Genomic DNA, 14613 nt, shown 5'->3' on the forward strand with positions numbered 1-14613 from the left:
AACAGCATGAGCCAGGGAAGTCATTGGAAAGATTCCAGTAATACTATATTAAATTAAAAGTCTTTATTCCTGTTGTAGGTCTAACTTGGTATGTTTCCTCTGGTGATATTGCGATTGTTTTGGATCACACTATTTTATTATGCTCAGAATTCTGTTGTCTTCTGGTTCCATGGTTTTGTATACCAACCAGCTGTGCTACTTTCTTTACAGGAAATATTAATATCCAGAATTATTAAATATTGTAAGTAATTGTTCTATGAAAACAGAAGCCCTGATCTTTTAGAAGACTTCTCATCTGAGACCATTCTGCCTCTTTTCTGTCCTACAAGAAATGAGGCAAAACTACTACACTCTAACATTCCTGAATTCTTGCATTTGTTTGTTTGTCTGACTCTAACACTATTAGGTCATGTCCTAGGAGTCCTTATTCATTTTCATTCCTTCTTTACTCAAACTCCTAGTGAAATCAAAGGCTGTGAGGACTCCAGGATTTCAGCACATTGTGAAATGTAGAGGTAAATTATGCAAGTAAGACAGTTATCCTCCTGGGCTTTTTCAGGAGAAGAGCAATAGAAGGATAGAGTGAATGTACAGTACCATCCCTGAAGATTCTCACACTACAGTAAAATAAGTAAACAGAGTTCTTAAGTGGAATGGTAACATGGCATTAGTGATGATGAAGATGTAAATACTGTTGTATGTCCAAAGTAGAACCAGACCTGACTTGGGAAATAAATGTGGCTGCTTCTTCATATGTCAATATAATTTTATAAACATTATACTGAGTTGCTTACCATCTCTATCAGAAAACTTACTAATACTAATTTTGAAAAAATCCTTTTTTTGTTTTCATTTTTTGTTTTCTTTTTTTGAGTTAAATATAATACTTCCTTTAAAACTCTGCTTAAAATGCTATTAAAATAAAGTAAAATGTGTAAATATCTTCCAATATTTTAGGGTGGCTTGTTTTTAATTTTGCTATTGAAGAATGCCAGTGAATTGCTGTTCCATCATGGACGTTGTAATATCATCTTAATTGACATAATAAAATAATCTTATTTGTAAAGAGAGAGGTATCCATTTGCCTCAAAACCTTTGAGATTTGAAGCGATCAGTGGGGACAAAGGGAGAGAGAGTGAGAACATTTTCACATGTATAGAAAGATGGTTGCAAGTTCTCCTTAACTATTGTATTATCTTGGTGAGCACTCTCCAATGTCTCATGTCTTAGCAAGTAATAAGTAACATTTTCATCTTCCAGTTCTGTTGAAGTCTTCAACTTGTTTGTATTGTACACCTGCAATAACTTACGTATTTCTAGATTCTCAAAAGCGGGTTTGCAGAAAGACTGCTGAAGTGAGTTAAAAGCGTAAATATTTAAATGTAAGGATGATCCTCTGAAGGGTTGCACTTATATCCTCGATATTTGTCTGCTTTTGAAATGTTTGCTTCAATAAGCAGAAATGTGAGAAGGGGTATGAATGCCTAAATCAAACTGAAGTATTTCTTGGATTTTCAGTATTTTGTTTATGGAATCTGACAGCTGCAATGACTTGCATAAGGAGAAGAGAAGAATTAATCAAAATCTGAATAACAAGTAACTTCATTTAGAAGCCATTCTTGATAAGTATTTATACCAGTTTAACAGCCACAACTTTACCACAAAATCCATAAAAGCAGTTAATTAAGTATAAAAGAAGTTGTGAGTTGTATATTTAGGTATATATCTACTTTAGCCAGCAGTAACACAGAGCTGATGAAAGAAATGTTATCTTCTTACAGTATTCTGGGACAGAAAAGTAATTGGTAAAAGTAGCAGAGTTGTACAACATAAGGTGGTAGCTACAATTAAAATTTTTCAAATCATGTAAAATTCTCATTTATAAACACTTTAGTGAAAAGGACAAGTTTGAATTTAGAGTGTTCATATACCTTTTCTATTTGCTGCTTATTATTGTAGTAGATGGGAGTGTAGCAGTCATAATCATCCAGGAAATGTACAAGAGGCAAGGATTTTTGTGATTGGACTTTTATTGGAGCAACTGTATAGATGGAAGATCTGAGGGACAAGCTTTCAGGCATCAAGGGCCCATCCTCAGGTCTGAAAAAGAGGCAAATGCAGTCAGAGCTAAAATCAGTTGGGAAGTATATGTCACTGGGTAGTCAGGCTTCTTTCTTCTTCATGTTGTATATTTTCCATTTTAAATGGCAAATTTCAGTATCTTCCATGTTGTAGTATGTTTAGGGTGTTGTTCTAGTTATGATGGTTGAGCAGGTCTCGTAGCCCTATGCTTCGTCTGATAAAAACAAGCAAAGACTATATAATTTAAAATATAAAATTAATAATTGATAATCAAAAAACAAAATCTTTGCCTCTTGTTTATTATTTGCAGTTCACCTTTACTGGTTATGAAAAGCAAATTTTGGGATCTGGAGCTTCTATTCACTTAATCAAAATATGAATTTCAGTTCATGATAAAACAACATTAATTTCAAGGAAAAATAGTTTATAAAGTTTAGATCAGGAGTACGCAACCTCCAGCATGGGCGCTGGAACATGGCACACAAAGGCATTTTGCTTGGCATGCAGGCCTTGGGGCGGATGGCAGGAAAGGTGCTGGGGCTGTGCTGCAATACCAAGGATTGGTCCTCTCGTGGATCCCCTACCATCTGCCCCGGCACATCAACATCTTACAAGTTCTGGTTGTGGGTGCTTTTGGCACTCTGCCCAAAAATGTTGCCGATCCCTGGTTTAGATCCTCAAAAATGGAAAAAATATGATGTTTCTTTGGTCGTTAGTCATAAAACTTGAGAATTCTAAATATCAAATAATCAATTATACTGAATGTATTATTTGAATGCCTTTATGTAATGAATACATTTATAGAGTTCTGGATCTGTTTGCTATAACTTGCAGATAGGGAAAAAGGCTAAATTCACAACATAAATTGCCTATGACATGTAACTTAACCAATCTTCATATAGAAAATGAAGTTCCTTGAACGATATCTGGGACCTTTCATTGAATATATAATATATGAATAATCCATTATATTAAAATATATTTGTACTTTTAAAATGAACATTTTAACTGGTTATTACAATACTAGTATTTGTGCGTTCTATCAACAGATCAGCAGTACTCATGGTCACCTTCTCAGCACTTCAATGAAGAAAGATACTCTCCTGCTCCGAGGAACATGAAAGGATTATCTGGTAGTCGGAACCAACCACAGTTATGTTCCGCTCATACTTGTGGCTTAGCATCCCCTGAAGATTGTGAGCACACCCACGATCATATCCACCATGGGCAGGAGCCAAGGCAATCATATCTTCTTAGCCCCACAGAGAGCTGTCCGATGGACCACCATCGCTGCTCACCGCGAAGCTCCATCCATTCTGAATGCATGATGATGCCCATGGTAATGGGAGATCACATGTCTAGTAGCACTTTTCCCAGAATGCACTACAGCTCACATTACGATACTAGGGACGATTGCGCCATGTCTCACGCTAACACTAAGATTAACCGAATCCCTGCAAATCTGTTGGATCAATTTGAGAAACAACTTCCTCTCCACAGGGATGGGTTTCACACTTTACAATATCAGAGGACCTCAACAGCTGCTGAGCAACGCAGTGAAAGCCCAGGAAGAATACGCCATCTTGTTCATTCAGTCCAGAAACTGTTCACTAAGTCTCATTCTTTGGAAGGATCATCCAAAGGCAATGTCAACGGGACAAAGGGCGACAGTCGAGGGGACGATCATCATCATGGACATCATTCCAAGCATAGCAAAAGGAGTAAAAGTAAGGAGCGAAAACCAGAAAGCAAACATAAATCTGGAATGAGTAGCTGGTGGAGTTCTGATGATAATTTGGACAGTGATAGCACTTACCGAACACCCAGTGTGGTAAATAGGCATCATGCAGATCATATCTCGCACTGCTACCCCGAAGCTCTCCAGGGGCACTTTGGGGATCTCTCATTAAAGACTTCCAAAAGTAACAATGATGTGAAATGTTCAGCTTGTGAAGGGCTGGCAATGACCCCTGATGGTAAATATATGAAAAGGAGTTCTTGGTCTACACTTACAGTAAGTCAGGCGAAAGAAGCTTATCGTAAGTCATCACTTAACCTCGATAAGCCACTGGTTCATCAGGAAATCAAACCTTCCTTGAGGCCATGCCATTACCTTCAGGTAAGAGCCAGATTTGCTTACTATTTGTAATACAAAAATTAACTAGTTACAGTTTACAATAAAAAATCATTGTAAGAATATGGAAGTGCTCTATAAATTTCTTAAAGGTAATGAGTGCTTTTTCACATAGCATAACTATACATAGGAGGTGTTGGACTTGACTAACAGGATTCGTATTGAAAAATGAATAAAATTGGTATCATCTAAATTTAATTATTGTGCTTTTGGTATCTGGATTTGTGGTGCATTCATCTTGATGAGAGGTCTGTATCTTAGGTCACAGGAAGGAGCACTACACACTGAAGTTTGTGGCTAGAACAAATATATTGAATGCAGTTATTAATTAAAGATTGTAAGCCAGTCAGGGTGAAATCTTGAGATCTTTTTCCTTTTCTCCTTCTTTACTGTCACTTCCACATCTTCCCATAGTCTTTGTAAATTCACAAAGGCCAGTTACACCAATAGCCTTAATCCTTTTATGTTATCCCATTAATACAGAGTGGGGACCCTTTCCCAGATCAGGATCCAGCTTGGGTAATAGGCTGGGAGCTTTGCCTCACTGCTCCCTTTCCGTTCTGGACCAGTCTTGGAGAGCACTGGGGCAAAGCCCCCAGCCTGCTCCTCACTCAAGGGACTCCAAGATAAGAACCAGGCAGGTGGCTTGCAGTGATGTCTGTTTAGTAGGGTTGTGTGGAGCTTTGGTCCCTGATTTGATTCAACAGAGATTCGGCCTGATTCGGTGGCCAAATATCTGAATCTGAATGGAATCAGGAGACCCTTTAATCTCGAATTGAACTGGAACCCTCCAAATCGATGCGGAGAGATCCAGAAAGATTTGGTGATTCGGATATAGACACAGCTTTAAATATTTTTTCTCCATACCTCAAGGTAGCAGGTGGCTTGTCAATGCTGTGATGGTGGGGTGGATGGAGCATTCAACAGGAGTGCGGGGGCTCCCCAGCACACTTGGCAGCAGACCCAGAAGTGGAACAAAAGCACTTCTGGTCCACTTCCATGTCCGCCAGGGAGAGCAAGGAGGCCCCCCCTGCACCCCTCCCAGCTTGGCAACTGGTGCCTCCTGGGTCTGGGGGTGCATCCGGGGTCCTCCTGTGGCTGATGGTCGAGCCAGAGAGAGGGGGTCGGGGGGGCCCGCAGCATGCTCCCCAGCAGACCTGGAAGTGGACTGGAAGTATTTCTGGTCCACTTCTTGGTTCACTAATGAGCACATGGGGGGGCCCTCCATGCTCCTGTGGGATGCTTCATCCACCCCAGCATTGCAGCATTCACAAGCCACACCTGGTACCTTGAGGTATGTAGAAAAAGCATTTAAAGCTGTGTCTATGTCCAAATCACTGATTCTCCAAATCAGCATCGAAGCTTCAGATTCGGATTCGGCCAAATCGAATCAGGGACAGCGATCTGAAACAACTAATCGAATCACTGTCCTCAATTAGGGCTAACTCCGAATCGAATACGGCCCATTTCACACACCCCTACTGATTGGCTAGTGGTGCCCAAGCAGACAAAGCAGTGTGGCAAAGCCCATTGCCTACTTCTCACACCAGGGTTCCTGGCAGGGAGCAGGTGGCAGCTCTTCCTCCCCTTCCCTCTAGGTCTAAGGATTAGAGGGTGGAGCTCCCCCCATGACTTCTCCAGACCAGTGTGATCCATGTCTTGAGAAGGTTTTCATATCAAGAGGAGTTAAGGTGGGAGAAAGTATACTAATGGCAATTCTCATCATAGAAATGTTGGTACACAGCCCCTGTGTCTTTAAGGCCTGGTTTGAAAGACACAGATACTGATGTACCTGGAACTGAGTATATCTACCTTGAGGATGAAGGTGTGAACCATTTCTGTTCAAAATTGAATGAAAGACCTCCAGGAGAGTAAATATTTCAAATCTGATATTTTTGGCCATTTATTTATTCCCAACAAATAGTCCCTGAGAACTATTTGCTCTGAGTGCCTTCTCTCTCATTTTCTTTCCAAATCAGCTTTCCTTTTCACAGAATATTTTTTGACCAGACATATAAATAAACCCATTCTAATCTCTTGTCATGTTATGAATCTTGAGAATCTCCTAACCCTTCTGTGGGCAGGATTTCCTAATCTCTTTTTTATTCCTCAGTTTCCTAACACTTCTGGGTTTTGTGGAAACCAATTGATGTAGAATAGAAAAAAATGTTTTAGTCATGTGCAGTGCTCTCTGCTTCTCCAACCTGCAGGGGATGAATTGGCATTAGTCATAACATAGAACATATATATGGTGTTTTGGTTTTGTTTCCTCTCTTGTGCCTGTCAGGAAGATCCTCCAGACATTGTATATATCAGTAAAACAGTGTTAATCATAATATTTTTTACCTACATGGGAGTTTTTCTTTTGTGTTTGAAAGCTAAACCCTGTGGACAATAGTGGGCAAGTATGTTGTCTTTAGAGTATTGCTATTCATTTTTATATCTTGCAAAAAGATCCAAGCAGAATGGGACCACAGCTCTTCATTTAAAACTGAGCATTTACTTATTGTTAATTTCTCAGTATCTTATTAATACATTCCTCCTCTATGGTCACCTTTATAGCCACTATTATTTCTGTCCTTTAAATTCTTTCTTATTTCTTTTTTTCTCTATTTTCTCCATTTCTCCTTTCAGTTCTTCCTGTTTTTTGTTTCTACTATGTCAACTATTAATTCTGACCTTCAGAAGGCTCATTCCCACAAACTGCAGTCTGCCTATATGATCAACTAAGAATGCACAAAATTAACCTGTTCTCATCAGGTTTATAGTCAAGAGCCCAATCAGCTGGAGAGTTTATACTCACGGGTTCTTTTTTTAGGCTCTTTCCAATAGAAAGTAGGGTTAGCTTGTTGATAACGGCTCTAACCGCAGTCTCTTGCTGAACCACAGACTTCTTACAGGATCTCCTTCTCTGTGCCTCATTGTGTAAGGATAAATATATTAGTGATAGTGAAGTGCTCAAATACTACCATGATACAGGCTATATAGTAGCAGAGGCTGTGCAACATTCCAAAAGGGATACTGCAAGAATTCTTTATGGGAAAGATTTTATTACAATGGGTGAAACCTGGATTTCCTGTGTCCAGGCGCTTGACCTGTGAAATAGATTGAGGTAAATAAATATGAAGAAGCCCATTCTACAGATGTCATTTGAACATTTGTTTTGAGATCTGCTCTCATTTAGATGTGACCCTGATCATTCAGAGTAAAGAAAGGGTCCTTTAATCATCTCTATTGCAAATTTCTTCCTTGACCCTGGGCAATTAATTTGGTAAACTCTCTGTGCTTCAGTTACTTTATATGTGAACCTGAGAATTATATTTTCTCAAATTATACAGGATTGGAATGAGACATAACTTAATGTAGGTTAAAATGAAGTACATTGTTAAATCACTAAAAGGTGGGGGCAGAGTTTGGGGTCCTTTGGTAAGAGCAAGTGCATTTTTCATCCTGACTATCTAAGGTATCCGCTTGTTCTGAATCATTAAAGTATCAAAGATCTCACAATCTTTAACGTGTTCATCTTTACAAAACTCTTGTGAAGGAGGAGTTTCTATTATCCTCATGATACAGTAGGGGAACTGCAGAACTGAGAGACTCAGGGTAGAAACAGATGTCACCTTTTGTTGTTTTTGTGTCACCATAAAAATGTTCATGGTGGCACAAAGGCCAAACAGACAGACATCTATACTCCCTGTTGCACTACAAATGCCCCAAAATTTGGCCATGGCAAAGGTGGTATGAATTTGTGCCTCTGTTTAGCTGTGGATGTCTGTTTACCTTATGGCATGAGAGTGTGGGCAGCCTGGAGGAGCCTGAGTATCCATCCCCATCAGGCAGGTGCTCCAGATGTTTGTGGGATCCAATCCTCTGCACCCCAGAAATACACACATAGTAAAATCAAGTCCCTCAAGCCCCAGGAGCACATGCCTGGCTTACCTTATTTTCAGAGATGTGCCCTGGGCAATCTTGGGACACATTTCTGTAAGCAGGGAAAGCCAGGGTTTCCTCACTTACTGAGATGTGTCCCTGGGATCTCCAAGGCACATGTCCATAAGCAGGGAAAGTTGGGGTTTCCCTGATTACAGAGATGCACTCTAGAGATCCTAAGGAGCATGCCTCAGTAAGAAGAGAAAGTTGATCAGTCACCTCCAGCAGGGTTCAAATTACACTCCAACTCTTGGTCGGAATATGGTGGTGGCAGCTGGAAGCCAGAAGGAGCCACCGCCACCACTACCACCTGAGCTGCTTTGAAAGGCATGGGACAGACTGGGGGCACTTGTCTCTTTTGGCCAGGGGGCTCTCATCTCTAATAGGGGGGCCTATGGGGGGGGGATCACATCTCTTATGGGGAGGTTCTCATCTCTTCATAGATTTCATAGACATTAGGGCTGGAAGGGACTTCAGAAGATCATCGAGTCCAGCCCCCCACCCGAAGGGCAGGAAGTCAGCTGGGGTCATAGGATCCCAGCAAGATAAGCATCCAATTTTCTCTTGAAGGTGTTCAATGTAGGTGCTTAAACCACTGCCAACGGCAGGCTGTTCCAGACCTTGGGGGCTCGGACAGCAAATAAATTCTTCCTTATGTCCAACCTGAAACGGTCTTGCAGTAGTTTATAACCGTTCAACCTCGTCATCCCTTGGGGCGCTCTGGTGAACAAACGTTCCCCCAGATACTGGTGGTCACCCCTGATAAACTTATAGGTGACCACCAGATCACCCCTGAGCCTGCGCTTTTCCAGGCTGAAGAGCCCCATAGCTCTCAGCCTGTCATCGTAAGGTCTGTTTTTCTGACCTCTGATCATGCACGTGGCTCTTCTCTGGACTCTCTCAAGCTTCTCCACATCCTTTTTGAATTGTGGGGCCCAAAACTGGACGCAGTACTCCAGCTGCAGCCTCACCAAGGCCGAGTACAAGGGGAGAATGACGTCCCGGGATTTGCTTGAGAAGCATCTATGGATGCAAGCCAGAGTTTTGGTCGCTTTACTAGCCACAGCATCGCATTTCAGGCTCATGTTTATCTTGTGGTCAATGATGACCGCCAAGTCTCTTTCTTCCATAGAGCTAGCCAGTGTAGCACTGCTGAGCCTATAAGGATGCTGCAGGTTTTTCCTCCCAAGGTGGAGAACCTTGCATCTTTCAGTGTTAAATACCATCAGGTTCTCGTCCGCCCATTTGCTGAGCTTGTCCAGGTCAGCCTGGATCACCCTCCTGTCTTCAGGTCTGGATGCTTTGCCCCAAAGTTTGGTGGCTAAGCCCCACTGAGTTCCTGAGTATTTCAAACTCTGTCTCCCAGGGCTTGGGTGGGGGTCCAATCCTGGATGGAATTTCCTAGGGACCAGGCCCCACAAGCCCTGAGAGAACACATGTATCAATGGGCCACAGAATTAACGGGTAGGACAATGGGTGATATGTTTCACCCAGTGAAGTGAATCAGCAGTGTCAGGACACATCCCAGCATACTTGGTCCGCTTCATTTAGCAAAGTTTGTTTCTAGCCTCAGTGACTCACTCAGGTTCACAATGGACCTTTGTAGTGGAGCCTGAGTTCAGAGCTTGAACCCGAGAGTCTTTCCCAAATTACTTGACTGTTTTTCCTCTTTATCTTGCATAGAGCCCATAAAATTGTTTTTTCTTTGAACCTCCAGTTCTGGGGACACACCAAGCCAGCATAAAGTATGAACATTTTGAAAAACTATGAATGACTTGAAAAGACAAGTTTGAATGGAAACTCATATACAGCTTAACTAGAGTATTTGCTGTTTTCTATGTATTTTTCGACAAAGGTGAAGGAGCAGTGATACATCTATGAATCAATTACCAGCTTCCTTGGCTAATTAGGTGGAACTCGTGAATCTGAAACCTATTGTATGATTTACCTCACAGCCTGACATGAATACTTGTGGGTGATAAAGAGCTGGAAAAGAGTAGTAAATATTAATAATGAAATTATAAACTTAAAAATAGGATTTTACAGTTTCTAGTATTAAAAGTATCTGTGAACACTCTTGGAAGCATAAAAGAAAATGAATTTAGACAAGAAAGCTGAAAGACAGGCAGAAGTAGAGAAATGACACTTGCTAAAGTTTGGGAGCATAATGTTATGTGTCATTGATTGCTATTCCTCCCTCAGCCATTCAGCACTTTTTGAAGTAGCAAGCAATCTAGGTAAACACATGAAAGGTACAGTGAATGAGTCAGCACTAAAAAAGAAAATAGAATGTTGTGCTAAAAATGGCTGCATCCCCCTCCTGGCTTCCTAATGCATTGAAGTACTAGCGTCATCCCTGACAACACTGACACTGCTAGCATGCAGATAATGACAGCTGTGTATTCTGTGATATGAAAGGAAAATGCTGGATTTAGCTATCCTTTAATTTTATGGTGTCTTTAAAAAGAGCCCAGTATCAGTGGGGCTTCACACTTACTTCAGGTATGCCATCAGGGAGAACAGCACTGAGGACAGAAGGGCCACTCAGCCATCAGCTACCCAGTCCCAGGAATCCATTTGTGGCCACTGCTATATTCCACAAGCTAAAATTGGAGTCTCAGGAGGGTGTGCTATAGCTCTGCACTCTGTCTATGAGCTGGGAGGATGGACTTCATCGCAACCCACTCCATAAGCAGTATACCTTTATGGAACCTGATTATAAACTGTAGGTGTCATGACATGAAACCCTCTCTTCCAACTATGTAAAACCCCTTCCAGTCCTGCATAGCAATTAAGGAATAAATTGCTCCTACCATGTACTACAACTAAACTACTCATATATATTCATGAGAATGTCCACTGTGCCCACTATATCTCTGTGCATTACTGTATTTAATTCTATAACAATTTTAAATAAATAGGGAAATTGCATTAAACTGGCACTTTTGCTTCCCAGGCTTTGCAGCCCATCCTATTACCATCCACCCACTTTTGTAGTCTCTCTAAATCTAATTGCAGCCTCTCTCTCCCTTTGAGCATGCCTACTTCTCCCCACATCTTGGTGTCATCAGCAAACTTGGACAACGTGTTTTCCACCCCCTCGTCCAAGTCGCTGATGAAGATGTTGAACAGTGTAGGCCCCAGGACTGAGCCCTGGGGGACCCCACTATTCACATCCCGCCAGATCGAGTATGACCCATCCACCAGCACTCTCTGGGTGTGCCCCATCATCCAATTTCTGACCCATCCAACTGTGTAGGCATCAATGCCATAGTCACTCAATTTATTAATAAGAACGGGGTGAGAGACAGTGTCAAAGGCCTTCTTAAAGTCCAGAAAGACTACGTCCACGGTGATACCATCATCCAGGGATTTAGTTACCTGGTCATAAAAGGCCATCGGATTGGTCTGGCAAGACCTGCCTTTGATGAACCGCTGTTGAATTCCCCTGGGCATGATCTCCCCTGCTGGCCCCTCACAGATGTGATCCTTGATAATTTTTTCAAGGGTTTTCCCCAAAACCGATGTGAGGCTTATGGGCCTATAGTTTCCTGGGTCCTCCTTTCTCCCTCTCTTATAAATGGGGACAACATTAACTAGTTTCCAATCTCTGGCCACCTGGCCCGTGGACCACAATCACTCGTCCAGCTGGGCCAAGGGCACAGCAATGACCCCCACCAGCTCTCTCAACACCTCTGGGTGGAGGGCATCAGGTCCCACAGATGTAAAAACCACAGGTTTATGTGCACTGAATGTCTGTTCTGTTACAGGTTTAAACCAGTTTCTGATCACTTAAACCAGTTTATGTGTAATGTCTAAGAAACTGGAAATAAATACATAGAATGAACTATGGTGCAAGGCTCTGACTAAAACTATGTGGAGACTCAGTTACAGAGATTAACGGTGTGACAGTGTGCTGCCTGGATGTACTAAGAAGCCATATCCCATTTTTGATGAAAAATGTTGCTACAGATGTTCAGTGTCTGGCTATAAACAAAATAACCAAGATTTTCAGAGTTAGCATTCTTCAAACAACAAAAGCAAGTCCGCATTATTGCACAATTGTCATAGCTGAGATCAATGGCACCACAGTTTAATTAGAGGGGATTGTCCCTCTTTAAAATTCTTCCCCATTGTTTTTGCCAAGATAACTTTCATCATTGCACTAAATCTTAAATCATAGAATACTATAGTCCATCCTCCTGCATAGATGCAGGATGTGCTGTTCCTTAGACATTCCAGGCAGATGTCTATCCAGCCTCTTCTTCCAAACATCCAAACAAAGATATTCCAAAAATTTCCTAGGAAGCTTGTTCTTATTGTCTTACTCTTCTTGTCGTTAGAGGTTTTTTCCTGAGGTTTAGTAACAGTATGTTTGCTGTAGTTTAAACCTTGCCCCTTTGTTCAAGGGAGAACAATTTTTCTCCATCTTTATGATGATCTTTCAAATATTTGAGAACTGCTGTCATGTTTCTCCCTTAATCTGCTTTTCTTGTAAACATACCTAGCTTCTTCAACTTGTATTCCATGCCCTTTATTATCCCTGTTATTCACCTCTTGATCTACAGTTAAAATACATACTTAGCACAGAAAACTGAAATTTAATACTTACCTTAGCTGCCAGAATCCAGCTTACAGGGCCCAAGGTGTCTGTAGCCATAAGTAACTTGATATTTTAAAGTTCTGAATCAGTTCATACCTAATATTTGGGTCCTGCAAGCTCTGGTGTCTCTCTCCCCAACGCTGCTGGCTGGCTGCTAAGGACTGATCTCACTCTTCCACTGATCATATACTGAAGTTTTGGCCCCCCAGAAAATAACTGCAAAAAACCGAGCACTCAGAAATGTTCATGATCTGCCTCCTTTTTGGGAGGTCATCCCACAGCCACCTCTTTATACGGTGTTTCTAAAATGCAGCTGTACATGTGCTCAGGTGTTTGAATGGCAATGTATTCATTGTGTCCCTCTTTCTTCAAGTAGGAGAATAAATGTACCCTCTGTAACTAAAATTTGTGTGGAAGAAAATGTTTTCTAATGCCTAGAAGTACTGTAATAAAAACACTCCCTCTGGAAACTAACCTACAGAATTTTGAGTCAGCTGTTCAGAACCACAAACCTCATTTGTTAGGATGAAAAGGATAGCTGAGAAATATATATAATCCTTTACAATAATTGATTTTCATTTATTTTGATACCTCTGCTATTATTATAGTAGTAGCCTCATAACAACTAAGAAAGACACTCATGGACAAATGATGTGTCATGCTTGAAATAAGTTTTAGACATATTTTAAAATGTATTTTAGCTTAGGCCTAGGGGTGATCCTTTTAGGTTCTTCTGTGCCAAATCTTATTGGCTAGGGACAGACATTCAAAAAGCCTGAGCCTGAATTGATTCAATCTTTGCAGGTTAGTCTAACCTCACTAAGCTAAATCCATTTTGTATCCAGATAGACATCCCAGACTTGCAAGCACATGCCTGCAGTGGCTCAAGCTAGAAGCCGGGGGAGGGCAGGGGGAGGCGGGGGCACTAGAGCAACCTTCCCTTCCCTTGCATGGGGCTGAGCTGAGGGGGGGCCTGGCCAGGCCCTGAAAGGACACTGTGATTAGGGAAGCCCCCCTCTTGATAGATAGAGCATTTATTGGCTCTGTTATCAGCATTTAACACCCCATCAGAAAACAAAGTCTCACTCATTACAAGCTCTTCTTAAACAGCTTTTTTCCAATTGAAAAGGCATCCCAGCCTCTGGCTTCTTTACTATTCATTCCATCCAGAAAGAGCACATACCAACTGCGGATGCTTCCTTAGCCTGACAAAGGATTTTTAAACCCAAAACCTTGCTAAGAAAATTTTTTCCAACTATTTAGTTGGTCTAATAAAAGATATCAGATTTACCCAAAGAACCTTTTCCAAGGGAAGGAATGCAGGGACATTACCATCTAAGCTGTTGATTACCTACATAAAACCCTAAGCAGACACTATCCTATCTGCCTTACACAACATTAACTAGCATACCACATGCTGACCACGGTCTGTGCTGTGGGAAAGAGGAGGAAGGGATCTCTGCTTAGACAGCAGGTGGTAAGAGGGAGGGGGACGGGGAAGCCAGCAGACCCTGCTGTGCCTGCAAGTCTCTGCCAGAGCTCCAGCCAGGGTGCAGGGGACGCAACTCTGCTGTGGAGCAGAGAGCCCAGAGAGCATGCTGGGATGCTGGGAGTATCTGGTTTAGCTTAAACTGTTGAGCCCCAGCTCAAGTCTGGGATCATGCCCGGTATGCAAAGGCCAATGAAGATACCAGGGGTGAAAGTATAAAGAAGGTTTATTGCTAGCAATAAAAGGTGCGATCGGAATAATTTCACGTAACAAGCACACCAGATCACTACCACTAAGCATCTTTTATACAGGAGTTTTCAAGTTCTCACCAGCGTATTTGTTTGCTGATTGGTTGTAAGGAGTGACGCAAGAAGT

At 41.6% G+C, this 14613-nt stretch overlaps 1 protein-coding gene across 1 annotated transcript in view; it reads left to right on the forward strand.

The window, feature by feature from the left end:
* Positions 1–3131: 3131 nt before the first annotated feature.
* DLGAP2 (DLG associated protein 2) overlaps positions 3132–14613 on the forward strand; it is a gene marked incomplete at its 3' end in the record, with an annotated part of 139939 nt that continues 128457 nt past the window's right edge. The window contains exon 1 of the mRNA XM_025216647.1: positions 3132–4201. Coding sequence (XP_025072432.1) covers positions 3200–4201 — 1002 coding nt within the window. The remainder of the gene's footprint in view (positions 4202–14613) is intronic.

The sequence above is a fragment of the Alligator sinensis genome, unplaced genomic scaffold (assembly GCF_000455745.1).
Source record: "Alligator sinensis unplaced genomic scaffold, ASM45574v1 scaffold795_1, whole genome shotgun sequence".
Lineage (NCBI taxonomy): Eukaryota > Metazoa > Chordata > Crocodylia > Alligatoridae > Alligator > Alligator sinensis.